At 36.9% G+C, this 17,087-nt stretch overlaps 1 protein-coding gene across 11 annotated transcripts in view; it reads left to right on the top strand.

The window, feature by feature from the left end:
* The window catches only part of SPART (spartin), a 59,881-nt gene extending 45,707 nt beyond the window's left edge, over positions 1-14,174 (top strand). For 6 of the 11 annotated variants that reach the window (XM_005585643.4, XM_005585640.4, XM_015439152.3 and 3 more), the window contains 4 exons: positions 3,385-3,579; positions 5,667-5,825; positions 5,910-6,000; positions 13,147-14,174. In XM_005585643.4, coding sequence (XP_005585700.2) covers positions 3,385-3,579; positions 5,667-5,825; positions 5,910-6,000; positions 13,147-13,414 — 713 coding nt within the window. In that variant the 3' untranslated portion in view covers positions 13,415-14,174. Of the gene's footprint in view, positions 1-3,384; positions 3,580-4,035; positions 4,151-5,666; positions 5,826-5,909; positions 6,001-13,146 lie in introns of all 11 variants that reach the window. The other 5 variants (XR_012426828.1, XR_012426825.1, XR_012426826.1 and 2 more) reach the window with 1 other exon arrangement.
* Positions 14,175-17,087: the final 2,913 nt, after the last annotated feature.

Here is a 17,087-nt window from a genome sequence, read left to right as displayed (position 1 = left end):
GAACGAATAGTTCATCAAATGCTTACAGTACAAGTAAAACAAAGAGGGGGCAGAAAATTAATAAAGATTTACTCCCGGGAAAATTATCTGATCTATCAAGAGACTATTGTTACCTGACTCATTCAGTCTATGTACAAAATGAGTAACCAGGGATATAAATTGAGCTTATTCATCTTAGCCCATAATTGGTGCTTGTCTGCTGTCAAAGAATAAGTAAAGATCACTAAAAGCTAGTCTGAGGTTTTCCTAATATAAAAGGTGAAAAAAGTAAAACAACCGTGCTTAAAGTTTACCTGTATGGGCTTGGGAAACCTAGACTTACACTTTAAGAAGGCAGCGGCTGTGCGGTATCAATGGAGTAGAGCCTAGTAAACTATTTGGGAGGAGGCAGAGGGTTGCTGACAATAGACTGATGGAGCTCACCTTTGGAGCAACCTACTTTCAGTCATTCTGGAACACTTTAGTGGTTGTGAGGTAGCAAAAGATCATCAAGGGTATTTGAATGTCCCCTCTAACTCCCTAATCTTTCCCAATTTAATTTACAGATGGACTCTGGAATGCTAGGCAAACAGTTGACATGGAATGAGAGGGAATGATCACTTTCTGCCTACCTATTCCAGCATATCATCCTAGGGCTGAGAGTGAGCAGAACGGAGGCAACTGTGATGCCTCCCTAAAGTTTCTCCAAGATTATGCTTTTTGCTACCATTTTGTGCTTCTAGGCCCTGGCAAAAAGTTTTCCATTTTGGTTAATTCAGTCTGTTAAAGAATAGACAAGCAAGTCCTCCTATTCTTCAGTAGATTCCTTCTGGGACTCCATTGACCTAGTACAGTCTTCCAGCTGTCAGATCCACAAAGACCTTTATTCTAGCATAAATTATATAGAATGAACAAAACATCAAAGAGCAATCATATATTCAGTTTATACTTTGATTGGTATAGGATGGTTAAGTGCTAAGACAAATCATTTCTAGGTTTTTAGAGGACTGCATCAAACATAAGATACATGTCATGTGATTGGGAATTCAGTAGTAGCCATGTGCTAGCCAACTTTCTGCCAGTTTTTCCCCCTCATGGCCAGAGATAAAGAGTATCAAAAGCTGAAAATAAAAAGATCAGTGAATCGGTGTTTTAAGCTCATATTTCTTATGATAAAATTATTAAAACTTACCAGAAAAGTTGGGTTCTATATAATCTTAGGGTTCAGCTAGCTTTTTACCAGGAGAGAAAGCTGTGATTTGGGACTTCTGTGTTTTTGTGTTTTGTTTTGTTTTGTTTTGAGACAGAGTCTCATTCTGTTACCCAAGCTGGAGTGCAGTGATGCTATCTCGGCTCACTGCAAACTCCACCTCCAGGGTTCAAGTGATTCTCTCAGCTTCCTGAGTAGCTGGGACTACACGTACACACCACCACACCCAGCTCATTTTTATATTTTTAGTAGAGACAAGGTTTCACCATATTGGCCAGGCTGGTTTCAAACTCCTGACCTCAGTGATCTGCCCAACTTGGCCTTCCAAAGTGCTGAGATTATAGGCGTGAGCCACTGCACCTGGCCAGGGACTTCTGTTTTTAATAACAACTGTAAATGGTAGCTTTCTTTAGTTCAGTAAAAGTAGACAGTGTCCCACAAGCTGTAGTAGTTAGGTTTGAGTTAGATAATTTTAACATCTGCCAATGTCTCATTTATTCAGCAGACGTTCATGGTCTGTCATGTGGCTGCATTAATTCAGTGCATAGGATGCAGACGTCAACAGAATCAATCTATATCTGGCATCATACATGTTATTTAAAATATCTACATAGCTACCAATGAAATATTGCATTTCCTTATCTTCTGTTGCAGTGTTCATAGTTTTAACATATTTATGTATACTGTATACTTCCATGGTGATGTTATTGATTATTTGCATCTAGTATTTCTCTTTATTAGTGCTGTGACTTTTTATCTCATTTCCATTTATTTTTCTCAGTCATCATTTGACTTCATCCCTATTATTTCTTATAGTTTCATTATAGGATTGTAGTATCCTTCGTTTCATTGTCATTTATTTTACGATTTCTCAGTGTTCATGTTCAGCTGGTTTCTTCTTAACACTTTTCAACCTATAAGTTAATCTAAAAAGATAATTTTTTTAAATGGACATCTTCAAGCCTTTTATTGTTTATGGAAGCCTGTTTGCTTGGGTTTGAATCCTGCACTTCCCCAGAAATTGATTGTCAGGTAGGACAGTGGGGGTAGGATTGGAGCTGGAGGTGGAGATGTTGACTAAAACAGGAAGAGAAACATAAAATTTCTAATTATTTATTACATGTCACTTTTCATTGTTAACATTTTAAAATAAACTGTTATGGTTTTCACATGATTGCTGGATGCTTATTCATGGGCTGGAGTAATCATGTAAAACCATACCACAGATGTTGAGAAAATATAATTAAGTACTTCATATGTTCAACTTTGAAAGCACATTGTTAAGTGTTCGCCAAAAAAGAAATATTTTAAATTGAAAGTCTCTGCAGAGTAGGGTAATACTTCGTCCATCTTAGGGGACACTGTTCTTGTGTGTTTTTTCTTTACCCATCCCTCTCCCACTCCTCCTTTCCCCACATTTCCACTGGCTGAGGACCTTTTGTCCTCACTAGAGAAGGCCCTTCCATCCGTCTGTTCCTCTGGTGAGCATTTCTGTCATTCAAGCTGCGAGAACATAAGCAAAGCAAAGGGCTAGGACCTGCTGTCATGAGAAATGGCTAAGTTATCTAGGCCTCTCTCTTCTTTTAAATTTTCTCTTCTCATGCATTTGGGTGTTCTCATGTTTTTGTCGTTCAGGTATATGTAGCAAGCTAAACAGTACTGAGATCCAAGAGTTTGGGTTTAGGCTTCAGGAAGGAACAGGACCCCCTGACTAATGCTTTTAGCCTAAAGAAAGTAAGAGTTCTGCCTTGGTGTTTGAGAGGCAGTTTCTTTGGTTTACATTTTGTGATAGTTCTGTCTTTCTCCCTCAGGATTTCATGGGGAAACCTGGTGCCTGGCCTAAGGCAAAAAGAACAAGAATATCTGGGTTCTTTAGCCAAATTCTATGTTAATGGCACCAAAACTAAAAATTAATACCTAACAGTAATATACTGTGGTAAGTAACATATAGAGATACCTGCAAGTTGCAGTGGCAGCATAGAGTAACACAGAACTCTGTCACTGAGTGACATATGACCTAAGTATTCAGGAAGAAAACTGTAGGTATAAAGTTAGCTTGAAAGTTTATGACATGGCACATTTAGCTTCTGAACATCAAACTCCTTTTATTCTTTTCTGGTTGATGTTATTTATTAAAGTGTTTAAAAGTATAATTAGCCCTAATATTGTACAATTTTAAATTTTCTTTTAAAAAGGTGCTTCCTGGGTGAGTTGGGGTTTAATCAAAGGTGCTGAGTTTACTGGCAAAGCAATCCAGAAAGGTGCTTCTAAACTCCGAGAGCGGATTCAACCAGAAGAAAAACCTGTGGAAGTTAGTCCAGCTGTCACCAAGGGACTTTATATAGCGAAGCAAGCTACAGGAGGAGCAGCAAAAGTCAGTCAGTTCCTGGGTAAAGTAATTCTAGATAACCTTACCTCTTTTTTTTTTTTTTTTTTTTTTTTTTTTGAGACGGAGTCTCGCTTTGTCGCCCAGGCTGGAGTGCAGTGGCCGGATCTCAGCTCACTGCAAGCTCCGCCTCCCGGGTTTACGCCATTCTCCTGCCTCAGCCTCCCGGACTACAGGCGCCCACCACCTCGCCCGGCTAGTTTTTTGTATTTTTAGTAGAGACGGGGTTTCACCATATTAGCCAGGATGGTCTCGATCTCCTGACCTCGTGATCCGCCCGTCTCGGCCTCCCAAAGTGCTGGGATTACAGGCTTGAGCCACCGCGCCCGGCCAACCTTACCTCTTTAAAGTTATATTTAAAATAATGTCTTAATCCAGGGTTAATCTGCATGTTCATTTAGATGGTTTAATCTCAAGAATAAAGAATTAGGACAAAGCAGTTTCTCTTCGTTATTCATAGTGAGACCTGCGGACCAGCAACATCACATCGGCCTGTCTGGAATCCTTAGAAATGCAGAATTTTAGGCACAGACACACCTACTGATTCAGAATCTGCATTTTCACAAGATCCCTAGGTGATTCTTATTTGCACGTTAAAGTTTGAGAAACTGGTTGAGGGTTGTTTTGATGTGTTGACGAGGAGTGTGTGTGTATCTTTGAGAAAGAGTTCTGAATGTAAAGTCATGTATTATTTAACGAGGGGAGTAAGTTCTAAGAAATCTATCATTAGGTGATTTCATCATTGTGTGAACATCATAGCATGTACTCACACAAACCTAAACATTATTGCCACTCCACACCTAGGCTATATGATATAGCCTATTGCTCCTAAGCTACAAACCTATGCACCATGTGACTGTACTGAATACTATAGGAAATTGTAACACAATGGTATTTGTGTGTTTAAACACATCTAAACATAGAAAAAGTACTGTAGGAGTGCAGTATATAAAAGATAAAAAATGGCATAAAACCTGTAGAGAGCACTTACCAGAAATGTCACTTGCAGGACTGGAAATTGCTCTGGGTGATGCAGTGAGTGAGTGGTGAGTGAATGTGAAGGCCTAGGACATTGCTATAAACTATTGCCGACTTTATAACACTGTATACTTGGGCCACACTAAATTTATTTTAAAGACAAAGTAATTGAACTATGATGTTATGGTGGCTGTGATGTTACTAGGCAGTGGGACTTAATCAGCTGCATTATAATCTTATGGGACCCTGAAATGTCTGAAATGACCAAAACATCATTATGCAGCACGACTGGATGTGAATCCTTGAATCCTTCCAAGGGATATGACACATTCTTTCAAGGAGAGTCGTTTACTGCTTAGTAGTTGAGGGTCAAGAGGAAGGGATCTGTTGTTTGAGAAAAGCTGACTTAGTGATTCTGGCGCCAGCCTTCCCAAGCAATATACTTCTAACTCCTTACTTTTAGAGAATCACAGCACTGAAATTTGGTGTTTTGAGATGGGTAGATAGAACCTTAATGGATTACCATTAAATTTAGCAAAATGATCTTTTTTGGTATTTAGTATTTTTTGAATCAGATTTTGGATTGTTTACTTTTATAGAATTAAACATTTTACTGTTATTTCACTGAGATAACTGAGATTTTTATCAATAGAAAAATATGAATACACTAAGCTGGAATAATCTCGAAGTACCAACCAATCTTGCATTGCAACAGTCAGATAGAAAAGGTGGCTGGTTTTCTCAAGCAGAAGTGCAAGAACATGTATATCTGAGAGGCAAGGTTATAAACATCAGTAGGCTCTGCAAGCACAGCTTTAAAGCAAACAAAAGCCTTAATTTAAAAAATAGCCAGTCTGTGCTGCATACCTGTAGTCCCAGCTACTCAGGAGGCAGAGGCAGGAGGATCACTTGAGCCCAGGAGTACAAGTCAAGGCCAGCCTGGGCAACATAGTGAGACCTCCTCTCTAAGCTTCATATCCTTAAGTAGAAATTGTAACATTATATAGTAAAACAATTTTAGAGGCTCATTTAAGAATGTTGCAAGATGACTGGTAAAAATCAAGGGAATAATATATATTTCCTAAGTTTTCTTTTTTTTAATGGTCATATTAGTTGATGGAGTTTGCACTGTAGCGAATTGCGTTGGAAAAGAACTAGCTCCACATGTCAAGAAGCATGGAAGCAAACTAGTTCCAGAATCTCTTAAAAAAGACAAAGATGGGAAATCTCCTCTGGATGGTGCCATGGTTGTAGCAGCAAGTAGTGTTCAAGGTAACAAAGGGGCCCAAAATTTTAACTAGGAAGCTCTATTTGCTTTGGACTAGATTTACATACTTTTAAATATTATTTTTACAGGATTTTCAACTGTTTGGCAAGGATTGGAATGTGCAGCTAAATGCATTGTTAACAATGTTTCAGCAGAAACTGTACAAACTGTCAGATATAAGTAAGTTGAATTTTATTTTAATGACTAAATCTCTGTTTTGTTGTTATTGTTGTTGTTTTTCTGAGAGGGAGTTTCTCTTGTTGCCCAAGCTGGAGGCGCGATCTCAGCTTACTGCAACTTCTACCTCCCAGGTTCAGGCAATTCTGTCTCAGCCTCCCAAGTAGCTGGGATTACAGGCACGCCACCACACCCAGCTAATTTTTTTTTTTTTTTTTTTCAAGTGGAAATGGGGTTTCCCCACATTAGCCAGGCTAGTCTTCAACTCCTGACCTCAGGTGATCTCCCTGCCTCAGCCTCCCAAAGTGCTGGGATTACAGGCATGAGCCACCACACCTGGCCAACTAAATCTCCTGTAGCATTTGCAAAAATCCATGATGGTAAAGATATTTTTATTAAGTATCTGATAAATAATTTTTTTCACTCACTGCTTTTCTTAAATAGGGAGAATAGTATTTCTAGTATAACAGAATTCTTGTCACTTTGCTTTATATTACTAATCGTTATAAACATTTGTTCATCGTTACTGTGAAGAATAAGTTTTTTTAAAAGCCCAGAATTCCTGTATACCTTATTAACTGACTACCTGTTTTTGATGGGTGATGTCTGCCTGAATAAACTTGAATTATAATTAAACTCTTATACCCCTTGTTAATATTAGCCCACTCAGTATACAGACTGTTAAAAATTATGTCACATCTTACTTGACTCTGATTACCACCGTACGTTTGTATTGGAATGGGTAGATGGTGTATCTGCAATTTCATATATTAAGAAATGGACAAGCAGAAATGAATGATTTGCACAAGCTCACCTGATTGGTGTTATGATTGCTTTCTCATTTGGCCTTATAGTCTGTCTCTGGAGAGTGGCTATAAATTCTAGTCCTGCTGTGTCGTGGCTCAAGAGGAAAAGCTCATGGATGTTTGCAGTGTGCCTTTCACAGGATACTTCTTTATCCTGGCACATCCATGACCAGGTATCCCTCTCTCAGGGAACTTGTTGATGGCATATGCCCTTATGACTCTTTTCTGACCTGTGTCCAGTTTATTCCTACTAAGATAGCCACTCTCTAGGAGACCCTGACTAGGAGGAGAGCAAGGTTTGGGTGTGTTGGTCATGTGACACACAGAGAAGGCAGTACAACCAAACACACGAAACGACAGAAGCTTTTTATTACTCACAGACCCTTGAGAGAAGAGGGGTACCCACGAGGGCCAGGAGGAAGTCTGAAGACAGCAGAGTGCTCAACCAGTGGGTGGGGCGGGAGGTGGGTGAACAGGGAGCAGCAGCAAGGGAGAGGCGATTTGTGTGACTACCTTCATGCAAGTCCATGGGTGTTCTTCCTTTGGCTTTCCAGTGGGGCCTGTGGATTGACTAGTTTAAAGAAAACCAGTGTGAACAGGGGAACATTTACACGACTCTGGTTTTACTTGACTCTAATGTTGACCATTGGATTTTCTCGTGGTCAGCAGCTGTGGGGTATGTTGGGTTTTGAGTCAATGAGATGAGAAACAAGTATACTGTATTGCAGACAACCACACGGGGAGGGGGAAGTTTTAACTAGGCCAAAGGTGGTGGGATACAACTAGGTTTCAAGCAACTTATGTCAGGCCTAAAAATAAATGCTGAAGCAGCAACTGTATAACAAATTTATGACAAGTGGTATTGAAGGTGAGAGTTAAAGCAGGGTCTTCTGCTTTTAGCTCCTTATTCTTTCTACCTGACTCTACTTTCTTTATACAACACTAGAAGAATCAAGGTCTAAAAACTAAATCTAGTGTGAAGGACCTGAGTTGCTTTCTTAGCCTTGAATTAGTTTGGATCTTACTGTTTAGAAAGAAAAAAGAAGAGCAATATTAATAGTATTCACAACTCTTGGTTATTTATGTTAATTATCCACTTATTGACAGCATTTAGTTGAGTTCATACTTTTGTATCAGGCACTGTGTTCATTGCTTTTCCTACGTATTGATTAATTTTTCAACACTGTTATCTCCATTTTGCAGATGAGGAAACCAAAATGCAAAGTGAAATACCATGTTAAAGATTTCTCTGCTAGGGAGTAGTAGAGCTGGGATATAAACCAAGTGTTTCTGTCATCAGAACCTGTGCTCTACAGTGCTAATTTAATTTCCATCCTTAATTGGTTTGATCTGCTCTGTCTGGGGCATGTATACATTTGTTTGTTTTAAGTTAGAAAATAGGAATTGCTTTATTTTTACTTTTTTTATAATTTCAACTATTATTATAGATTAAAGGGTACAAGTGCAGGCTTGTTACATAGGTTTGTTGTATGATGCTGAGGTTTGGGGTACAAATGATCCCTTCACCCAGGTAGTAAGCATAGTACCCAATAGATGGTCTTTTAGCTCACACTCCCCTCCCTCCCTCCCCCGCCTGGTAGTCGCCAGTGTCTGTTGTTGTCATCTTTATGTCCATGAGTACCCAGTGTTTATTTCCCATTTATAAGTGAGAACATGCGGTTTTCTGTTCCTACATTAATTCATTTAGAATAATGGCCTCCAGCTGCATCCATGTTGCTGCAAAGGGTATGATTTCATTCGTTTTTAGGGCTGTGTAGTATTCCATGGTGTATATGTACCATGTTTTCTTTATGCATTCCACCGTTGAGGGGCACTTAGGTTGATTCCATGTCTTTGCTGTTGTGAATAGTGCTGCAGTGAACATGTGAGTGCATGTGTCTTTTTGATAGAATAATTTATTTTCTTTTGGGTATCAAATGGTAATTCCATTTTAAGTTTTTTGAGAAATCTCCCAAAAGTGGCTGAACTAGTTTACATTCTGGGGGATACATATCTTTGAATCAAATCAAAGCAATATAGCATATCATTTTGGAGTGTCAGTTTTGTTTTGTTTTTTTTTTTTTGGAGACGGAGTCTTGGTCTGTCGCCCAGGCTGGAGTGCAGTGGCGTGATCTTGGCTCACTGCAAGCTCCACCTCCTGGGTTCATGCCATTCTCCTGCCTCAGCCTCCCGAGTAGCTGGGACTACAGGCCACCACGCCTGGCTAATTTTTTGTATTTTTAGTAGAGACAGGGTTTCACCGTGTTAGCCAGGATGGTCTCCATCTCCTGATTTTGTGATCCGCCCACCTCAGCCTCCCAAAGTGCTGGGATTACAGGCGTGAGCCACCGTGCCTGGCTGGAGTGTCAGTTTTACCAAAAGACTTGAGAGATAAAACATACAATAGATCTCAAATTCTTCTGATAGAAATATAAAACTCAAGTCTTCCAACTCACTTCTTGTCACCTGTGGCACTGAACTCTAATATTCAGTCATTGTTTTATGACCCTGAGGTTACTTTGGATCAGTCATAATTAGAAAAATAGTTCTTTATTTGTAGCAAGAACAGGTGAAATTCAGAAATGCCTTTTAGGCCAAAAGTGAATTATTTTTAGATTATCGTATTAGAAAATAGGAAGTGCTTTGTTGGGTTTGTTTCATGGCCTACTCTAATGACAAAAAAAATACTTACCTAACTACAATTAACTTATTAAAAGTTTGAGATTCACATAACTAGGAAATACTGGATTTTAATGTAGATTTTGCACTTCTGGTCCTTAATGAGAACTTAATATGTTGAATAGCATATTTTTAACAGTGATTCTCAGCTCTTTTATTTCTATTATTGTATTATTGCTATTCTTTTTATCCTTTTTTCCAAAGATTCATGAAATTTAAATAAAAAGCAGATAAGTGAGAATTTAGTTAAGTAGCTTTGTATTTCTAACTATGAGGATGATTCAGTCTTAGCAGTAATTTAGTTTCTGCTATTAGAAATTCAGAAAGAGGGGAGAGGCAGTAGGGAATAAAAGATTTTATCTAAGTAATACTGTTGCTCACCTTTGGAGCTAATCTGGCCCAAAGTAGAAAACGTCTTTTAAGAGAAGAAACTAAAAGTATTGAACCAGTAATAACTTAGTGATAGAACTGAAGAAATGGAAAAACTTGTTGTACCTTTATTTAATTTTGTTCTTATTTGTTTACATACACTTAGGTTTATTTACACTGTCCTGTATTTAAATTTACTATCAAAAAGTATTTCATAGAATGACCATTTGTGGAGTACTCGAATCAAACTGATGGTAGTTTAATAAGGAAAATTCGTGTTCTTAATTGCCTGTGATAAGCGATTGCTCTCCAAAGTAGTTATTTTAAATGTCCCTTAATTTTATGCTTGAGAGAAAACCAAATGTATTATATAAACTTCCTTATCTGATTTCAGGTGGATAAGCCAGTACAGAGGATTAAATAACTATTAAAATTTTTAGGTAAATGCATAGAAACTATTCATTAACATTCAGTTTATTTTTGTCAGTTAAATTAATACTTTTGTCTTATATTTGGAGATGTGAAGACATACAGGAATAATGAAAAACAGTAACTTTAAACCTGCTACACTTAATTGCGGTATAGTACCTATTCAATAATTCATCTCTCTTCTACATATGAAGCTTAAGTTTCACCTTTAAGCTTCTTTTATTCCACTTTGAAGTGTTTAAAGAATAATAATATAGCTTTGATAGATGTATTTTTATTTTCCCCTAGCAATATTTTCTTTGAATGTATATTTGTGGAATATAAGCTTAATAATAGACTTTTTTTCCTGTGGAAAATTTACTGTTTTATGGTTTTTGGTACTATGCTATAAGTGTAGCTGGTTTATTGGTTTGTTTAGTGAAATTTAATTAAAATTCCCCCTAAATTTGCACTGGATGAAGGGGTAACTTCAATGACAGGTGTCATATTACCCAAAACCAGTTCTGTATAACTGAACACATTTCAGAAAAATCTGGTTCAGTTGTAGTTTTGAATCTCATTGACTTATTTAGGGCCTACTTTGTATTCATTTTTTATTATTTTTCAATTGGTAATGTTAGTATATAAAATCCAACTTAATGAGCTCTAATTAAAGTAAATTTGTTTAAAAATAAGAGATCAAAAATAAATTTAACTTTCTGCCAGACATATGCTTTATAGGAGTTTATAGCAGTATAGTTTGAATCTGAAGAAAAGGACTAAACAGTTATTTATGAAGAGAAGAATAGATTCCTGTTAGGAAAACTAGTTCTAAGGCATATTGGAAAGCAGGAGTGATAGTTGAGGGTATATTAAAAAATAAATACAACTGATGAAAAGCCATTTTATAGGATATTTAAAAATATATGTTTAGTATTTTAGAATTTTAAAACTGCTTTCACACATATACCTCATTTTTTTCAAATAAAGAAGAGAAAGTTGACAAATGCAAAGAGGTAGAAACTTGACCAAGGTCATGTGGCTAATTACTGGCATGGTTGGCATTAGAATCTAGTTTTCTGAATGTTCTGTAAGCCCTCGGGGAAACCGGCTCCACCAAGAGTTACGGTCCCTGTTTTTCAGTGCAGAAACTGCTGATACCTTTTTCTTTTTGTGTAGACACAGCCATTACCACCTGACAGTAGTATTTGTGACTGGGGCTTGGTTGACAATGAGAAGGCACCATCAGCAATAGTGCATCTTCTGCACCATCAGCAGATCCTGTGGAATGCTGAAGGGTTGCATAACAGGGACTGGCCGAAGCAGTTGTAGGAAGCTTTTCTGTCTGTTGACTGGTGAGAAGGGCCTCGATTAAGAGTAGTACAGACTTGGAAGGTTTGACAGACTAGGCTCTGCCGTGTGCTAGCTCTAATATAATTACTAACATTAGGCAAAGGACAGAATAGAATCATCATTCAGAGGCACTGTAAGATTATTTCACACTGGGGTTAAAAAAGCCAAGCACAAACAAGCCGGTGGGATCACAAACCACTATTCTAGGCCAGGCTATTTAGTAATAGAGAACTTGTTAATTCAAAAGGCAGATCTAGTGTTACATAAGATGTCCAGCTATAGGTCATAAAGCACCTAGGAAACTTCACTGTGTCCTGGAGAAAATGTAAACTTTTGCCTTTTTGTTGTTGTTTGTTGTTTAAACAGTCCTCTATTTGGGGAAACCTGTGGACAAGAAAAGCTTTAAAAGCCTGTTACCAAAATGGGGTAAAGAGTAAAACAATTAAACATGAGGGAAATGTGTTTTGGTATGCTCGTATAGGACCTCAAATTGTATTTTATCATAGAAATAGCATTAAATGCAGATATTATTATCAATAATAACTACTTTTGTATATGCTTTATCATTTCCCAGGCACTTGCTATGCATCTGATGCTCAAGAAACTCTGAGGCAGATAGGGCAGGAATTACTGATTTCACTCATTTAGTGAATATTCATTGAGTATCAGGCACTATTCTCAATATTTAGGATACGTTAAAGGACAAAGCTAAGAATCTCCTCTCCAATAGGGTTTATATTTTAGTGAGACAAGCAAGACATGAACAGTGATAATGAGTAAGTTCTATAGTATGTGGAAAGTGGTAAGTTATGGGAGAAGAAAAAGTAGTTAAAAGGGGAATCAATTGTCAAGAGGTGGAGGTGGGCATGTGGGAAAAGGCAATTTAAACAAATTAGATAATGAGAAGATTATAGTTGAGCCAACTTGTAGAAGGTGGGGCAGAGAACTATGGGAAGTCCAAGCAGAGAGCAGCCAGTACAAAGGTCCTAAGGCCTTTGAGTGCTTGGTGGGCTCAAGGAACAGCAAGGAGGCCAGTGAGTGTGCAGTAGGGTGGGATGCAGGGGAGAATGCCATAGAATCTCTGTTTAAAGACAAACTCAAATTCCCGTAATTAAAAGACGTAGCTGAAGTCTGGTTAAGGTAGAACTTGAAACCACTTACATGACTCTAGATTAGTTGCTTCTGTGAATATTTTCCCTCATATTTCCAGAAAGGGAGGATTAAAAAAAAAGACTGATTAATGACCTATATTATAATTTACACTTTATTTTTACTTGAGGGTCTTTATTACATCATTCTCAGCTAGTCTGAGTTTATTTTCACACACTGTTTTTACTAAAGGAGAAAATACAGCTTTGTCACAGTGTGATTTCATTCTCTACTGTGTTTTAAGTTGTTAATTAAATTGAAACCTAAGCTTTAATTTTGCTTTCAGGGGTAACACAGTAATCATTTGACTTATTTAATACTAATTCAGAAGACCTTATTTTATATTTATCATATCATTGTATGTCCTCTAATCTTTCTTTTAAAGATACGGGTATAATGCAGGAGAAGCTACCCACAATGCAGTGGATTCTGCAGTCAATGTTGGCGTAACTGCCTACAATATTAACAACATTGGCATCAAAGCAATGGTGAAGAAAACTGCAACACAAACAGGACACACTCTCCTTGAGGACTATCAGATAGTTGATAATTCTCAGAGGGAAAATCAAGAAGGAGCAGCAAATGTCAACGTGAGAGGGGAGAAGGATGAGCAGACGAAGGAAGTAAAGGAGGCAAAGAAGAAAGATAAATGATGGAGTGCTGGGAATCACCTATACCAAAGCCTTATGAAATGGATGAAATTTTGTTATGTAAGCAAATGTGGAATTCCTCACAGATTAACCAGTATTTTTTAAATGTATTCATTCCTACAAATTAACTTTCATAAATTTTATGGCATGTCTTCTATTTAAAAGGAAAAGAATAAGTATTCTTGCATCTGGCCTTAGAAATGTGAAGTAATATTCTCAAGTTTATTTTTTCCAAGTGTAGCTGAAATATTTTTGCAGGTAAAATAAAGCTAATAATACATGTGCTATTTAGACCTTATTAAACCTAATGTTGAACTATTTTTATATCTGCTATATTTCAGAAAGCAAATTAGGAAACTATATATTTGCTTAAAAATTGGCATTTAGTAACCTTAATTCTTTTTATAGAAGGCTTAAAGTATTGTCTCCTCTTTTTGCACTAAGTGTGGATTTTTTTAGATGCTTCTCAAAATTTTCAGTGTGTAAGCTAAACCTAATTCTAAACTAAGAATTCTCAAAAAGACTTGTTCAAAACGGAAAGACTGATGAAAAGTAAAATGGACTACTTTTGTAACTTACCTGTTTGTTAGGAAATGGAATGGTCTTTTTGATTTAAAATGAATAAAAATAGATTATTACATCTTTTGTATTGAGACCGATTGTTCTCTTATGAGCCTAGGACATTTGGGAACATGATTGTTTTGTATTAAAATTCAAAGTGATTATTATCAGCTTAATTGGATTAAAAAAGTACTTCAAGAAATTATTTTATCATATCTGCTTCTGTTTTTCCAAAAGGTTAAAACTTGTAAAAAAAAAAAAAATATATATATATATATATATAAATAGAATTGAGTTTACTAATGGTAAACGTTTTTATTCTGGGATTCGGTCATTGGAATTTATATTAAAAGACAAGTTATTAAAAAGGAAAGGTTCGTTCATAATCAAGGTAAAGAATATGAAAACCTTAGGCGTAATCCATGGTGGATAGGCATTATGGTTTCCACTTTGGCAGGAGGCAGACTATTCACAGACCTATTTACTTACGTGGGCTAAAAAACTAACTAAATACCTAATGGTATTTTATTTTTGTTTACTGAATTTAAGAGATTGGTGTTAGTTTTCATAGCTGTAGTCCATTCTAATAATTTCTGATCTTCTAGTGGCTACGTAGACATTATTTGAAGCTGTCTGAAGAATGCACTTTATGAATTAAAAAACTGAATTGCCTGACCTCATTATCACATGGGCTTATATTTTGGGAACACATGGAACTGATGTAGGCTTTTCCTAAGACCAAGGATAATGTACTAGTTGATAAAATGGAAATAAAAGTGAATTGGTAAATAGCTTACAGTCTATGCTTTAAGTTTAAGAAATAGAATGGCACTTCATATATTCTCATTTGTGGGAGCTAAAAATTACAATAATCGAACTTACGGAGATAGAGAGTAGAATGATGGTTATCAGAGGCTGGGAGGCATTGAAGGGATAGGAAGGGAAGTGAGGTTGATTAATGGGTATGAAAATACAGTTAGTTAGAACGAATTAGTTCTAGTGTTTGATAGCCTAACAGAGTGACTACAGTCAGCAATAACTTTTTATACATTTAAAAATAAAAGAGTGTAATTGGGACGTTTGTAACACAAATGAATGCTTGAAGCAGTAGATACACCCTGATGTAATTATTATGAATCATATACCTGTATCAAAATATCTCATGTATCCCATACATATATACACCTACCACATACCCATAAAAATTAAAAATTTAAAAAAATTTTAAAAGAAATGGAATGGCAAATAATGGAATGTAAACTTTAAATAGTTAGCTTTGACCAGAGGTCAGCAAATATCCTCCATGGGCTAAATCCAGATGGCCACCTGTTTTCAAGCCTAACTTATTCACACTTTCTGGCCCTTTGCAGAAAAAGTGTGCTGTCTTAGACTCTAGAAAATGGACTTTTCCCACCATTCATTGAATCATTAGGAGATAGGCATCTTCTAAAGATTTTTTTATATTTTGTAATAATTGATACATAGATAAAATTGCATATTACATGTAAGGTATGATGAGTAACAGAATTAATACTTAAAAACTCATCACACCTAACTAAAGACACGGAAAGCTGCCAATTACGTATATGTATGTTCTTCCTATTTTCTTACCTCTTTCCCCACGTCATTTTTTATTGTTCCTTCCCCTTTTTTAATCACACATATATATTCTTCAAACATACTGTTTCATTGTTTGAAGCTTTCTACATATAGTGTCTGAATGTGAAGTCTTACTCGCTTTTTTGAGTTTATGTTTAAAATTAATTCTTGTGCTTATATGCATGGATGGTTTAGTTGCTCTGTAGTATTCTGTTTGAGTATACCACATCAAGTGTTCATTTTCCTATCAGTTGACATTTATTTTTAGTTTTTGTTGGTAGAAACAGTACACTCAAAAAATACTTGACTGTCCCTTGGTACACATATGCAAGAGACTTTATACATAAGAGTGGAGTTGTTGGCTTGTCAATTTTGCAAAATAATGCCAGGTATTTTCCAAAATGATGATATTCTCTTGAGTAGTACTTCCGGAACTTTGCAATGTTTTTATTGTTAATGTAGCATATATAAAAAAGTATCTCATAATTTTAACTTGTGTTTTCCTGACCTCCTTTCCTGACCTTAGATCAGGAATTTTTCATGTTCATTTGCCATTCATTTCCCTCTACTGTAAAATTTGCCTTTTGTCACTGCTGACAATTTTGCTTTTCATGTTTAGGTGTTTACTGAGATTTGTGTGTATGTGTGCAAGATGTAAGGTATCTAATTCCTCCCCTCCTCCCCCACCCCGTGGATAATCAGTTATTTAACCCCTGTTTATTGAATAGTTCTTTTCTTCAGTAATTTCCCACAGGTCTTTCTCTATATATCAAGTATGAGTGTTTCTGGGCTCAGAGACGTTTGTTCCATCTGTCATTTCTTTTTTTCCTGGGCCAGTCCCACACTGTCGTCATTATAAATTAGTAAGTCCTACTGATTGTTAGGGCAAGAGGCTCAATTCCCTAAACCAAATTCTTTAAGGGTATTTTGGCTGATAGTTCCATAAGGAGTTTAAAATCTTCCCACAAAGAAACATCAGCCCAGATGGACTTACAGGTGAGTTCTAACATACCTTAAGAAAACAATGTTACATTGGGTGCAGAGGCGCACACCTGTAATCCCAACGGAGGCTGAGGTTGGGTGATCTCTCGAGTCCAGAAGTTTGAGACCAGCCTGGGCAACATAACGAGACCAAAGATATTGTTGGACATTGTGAATTTTACCTTATTGGGTACTGGATGTTTTGTGTTCCTATAAATATTCTTGAGCTTTGTCTTGGGAGGGGATTAAGTTACTTAGAACCAGTTGGATACTTTTGGATCTTTCTTCTAAACTTGTTAGGGCTAGTGGCTAGTGTTTTTTTCCACTCCTAAAGCAAAATCCTCTGTGTACCTGATGCCCTGTGAATTCAGAGGTTTTCCGTTCTGGTGGGTGGTAGCAGGGATTATTCCTACCTCTGTAAACTGTAAGGATTTCCCCACTAATCCTTTGTGATGGTTCTTTCCCCAGCCTGAGTACTTGCCCCACCATGTGTGTGCATTCATCAGGACTCTGCTGCAGAGTGTACCCTGTGGCA

Source organism: Macaca fascicularis, chromosome 17, assembly GCF_037993035.2.
Source record: "Macaca fascicularis isolate 582-1 chromosome 17, T2T-MFA8v1.1".
In the NCBI taxonomy this organism is placed as follows: Eukaryota; Metazoa; Chordata; class Mammalia; order Primates; family Cercopithecidae; genus Macaca; species Macaca fascicularis.
The sequence above is the reverse complement of the archived record's forward strand: the minus strand, read 5'-3'. Positions and strand labels throughout refer to the sequence as shown.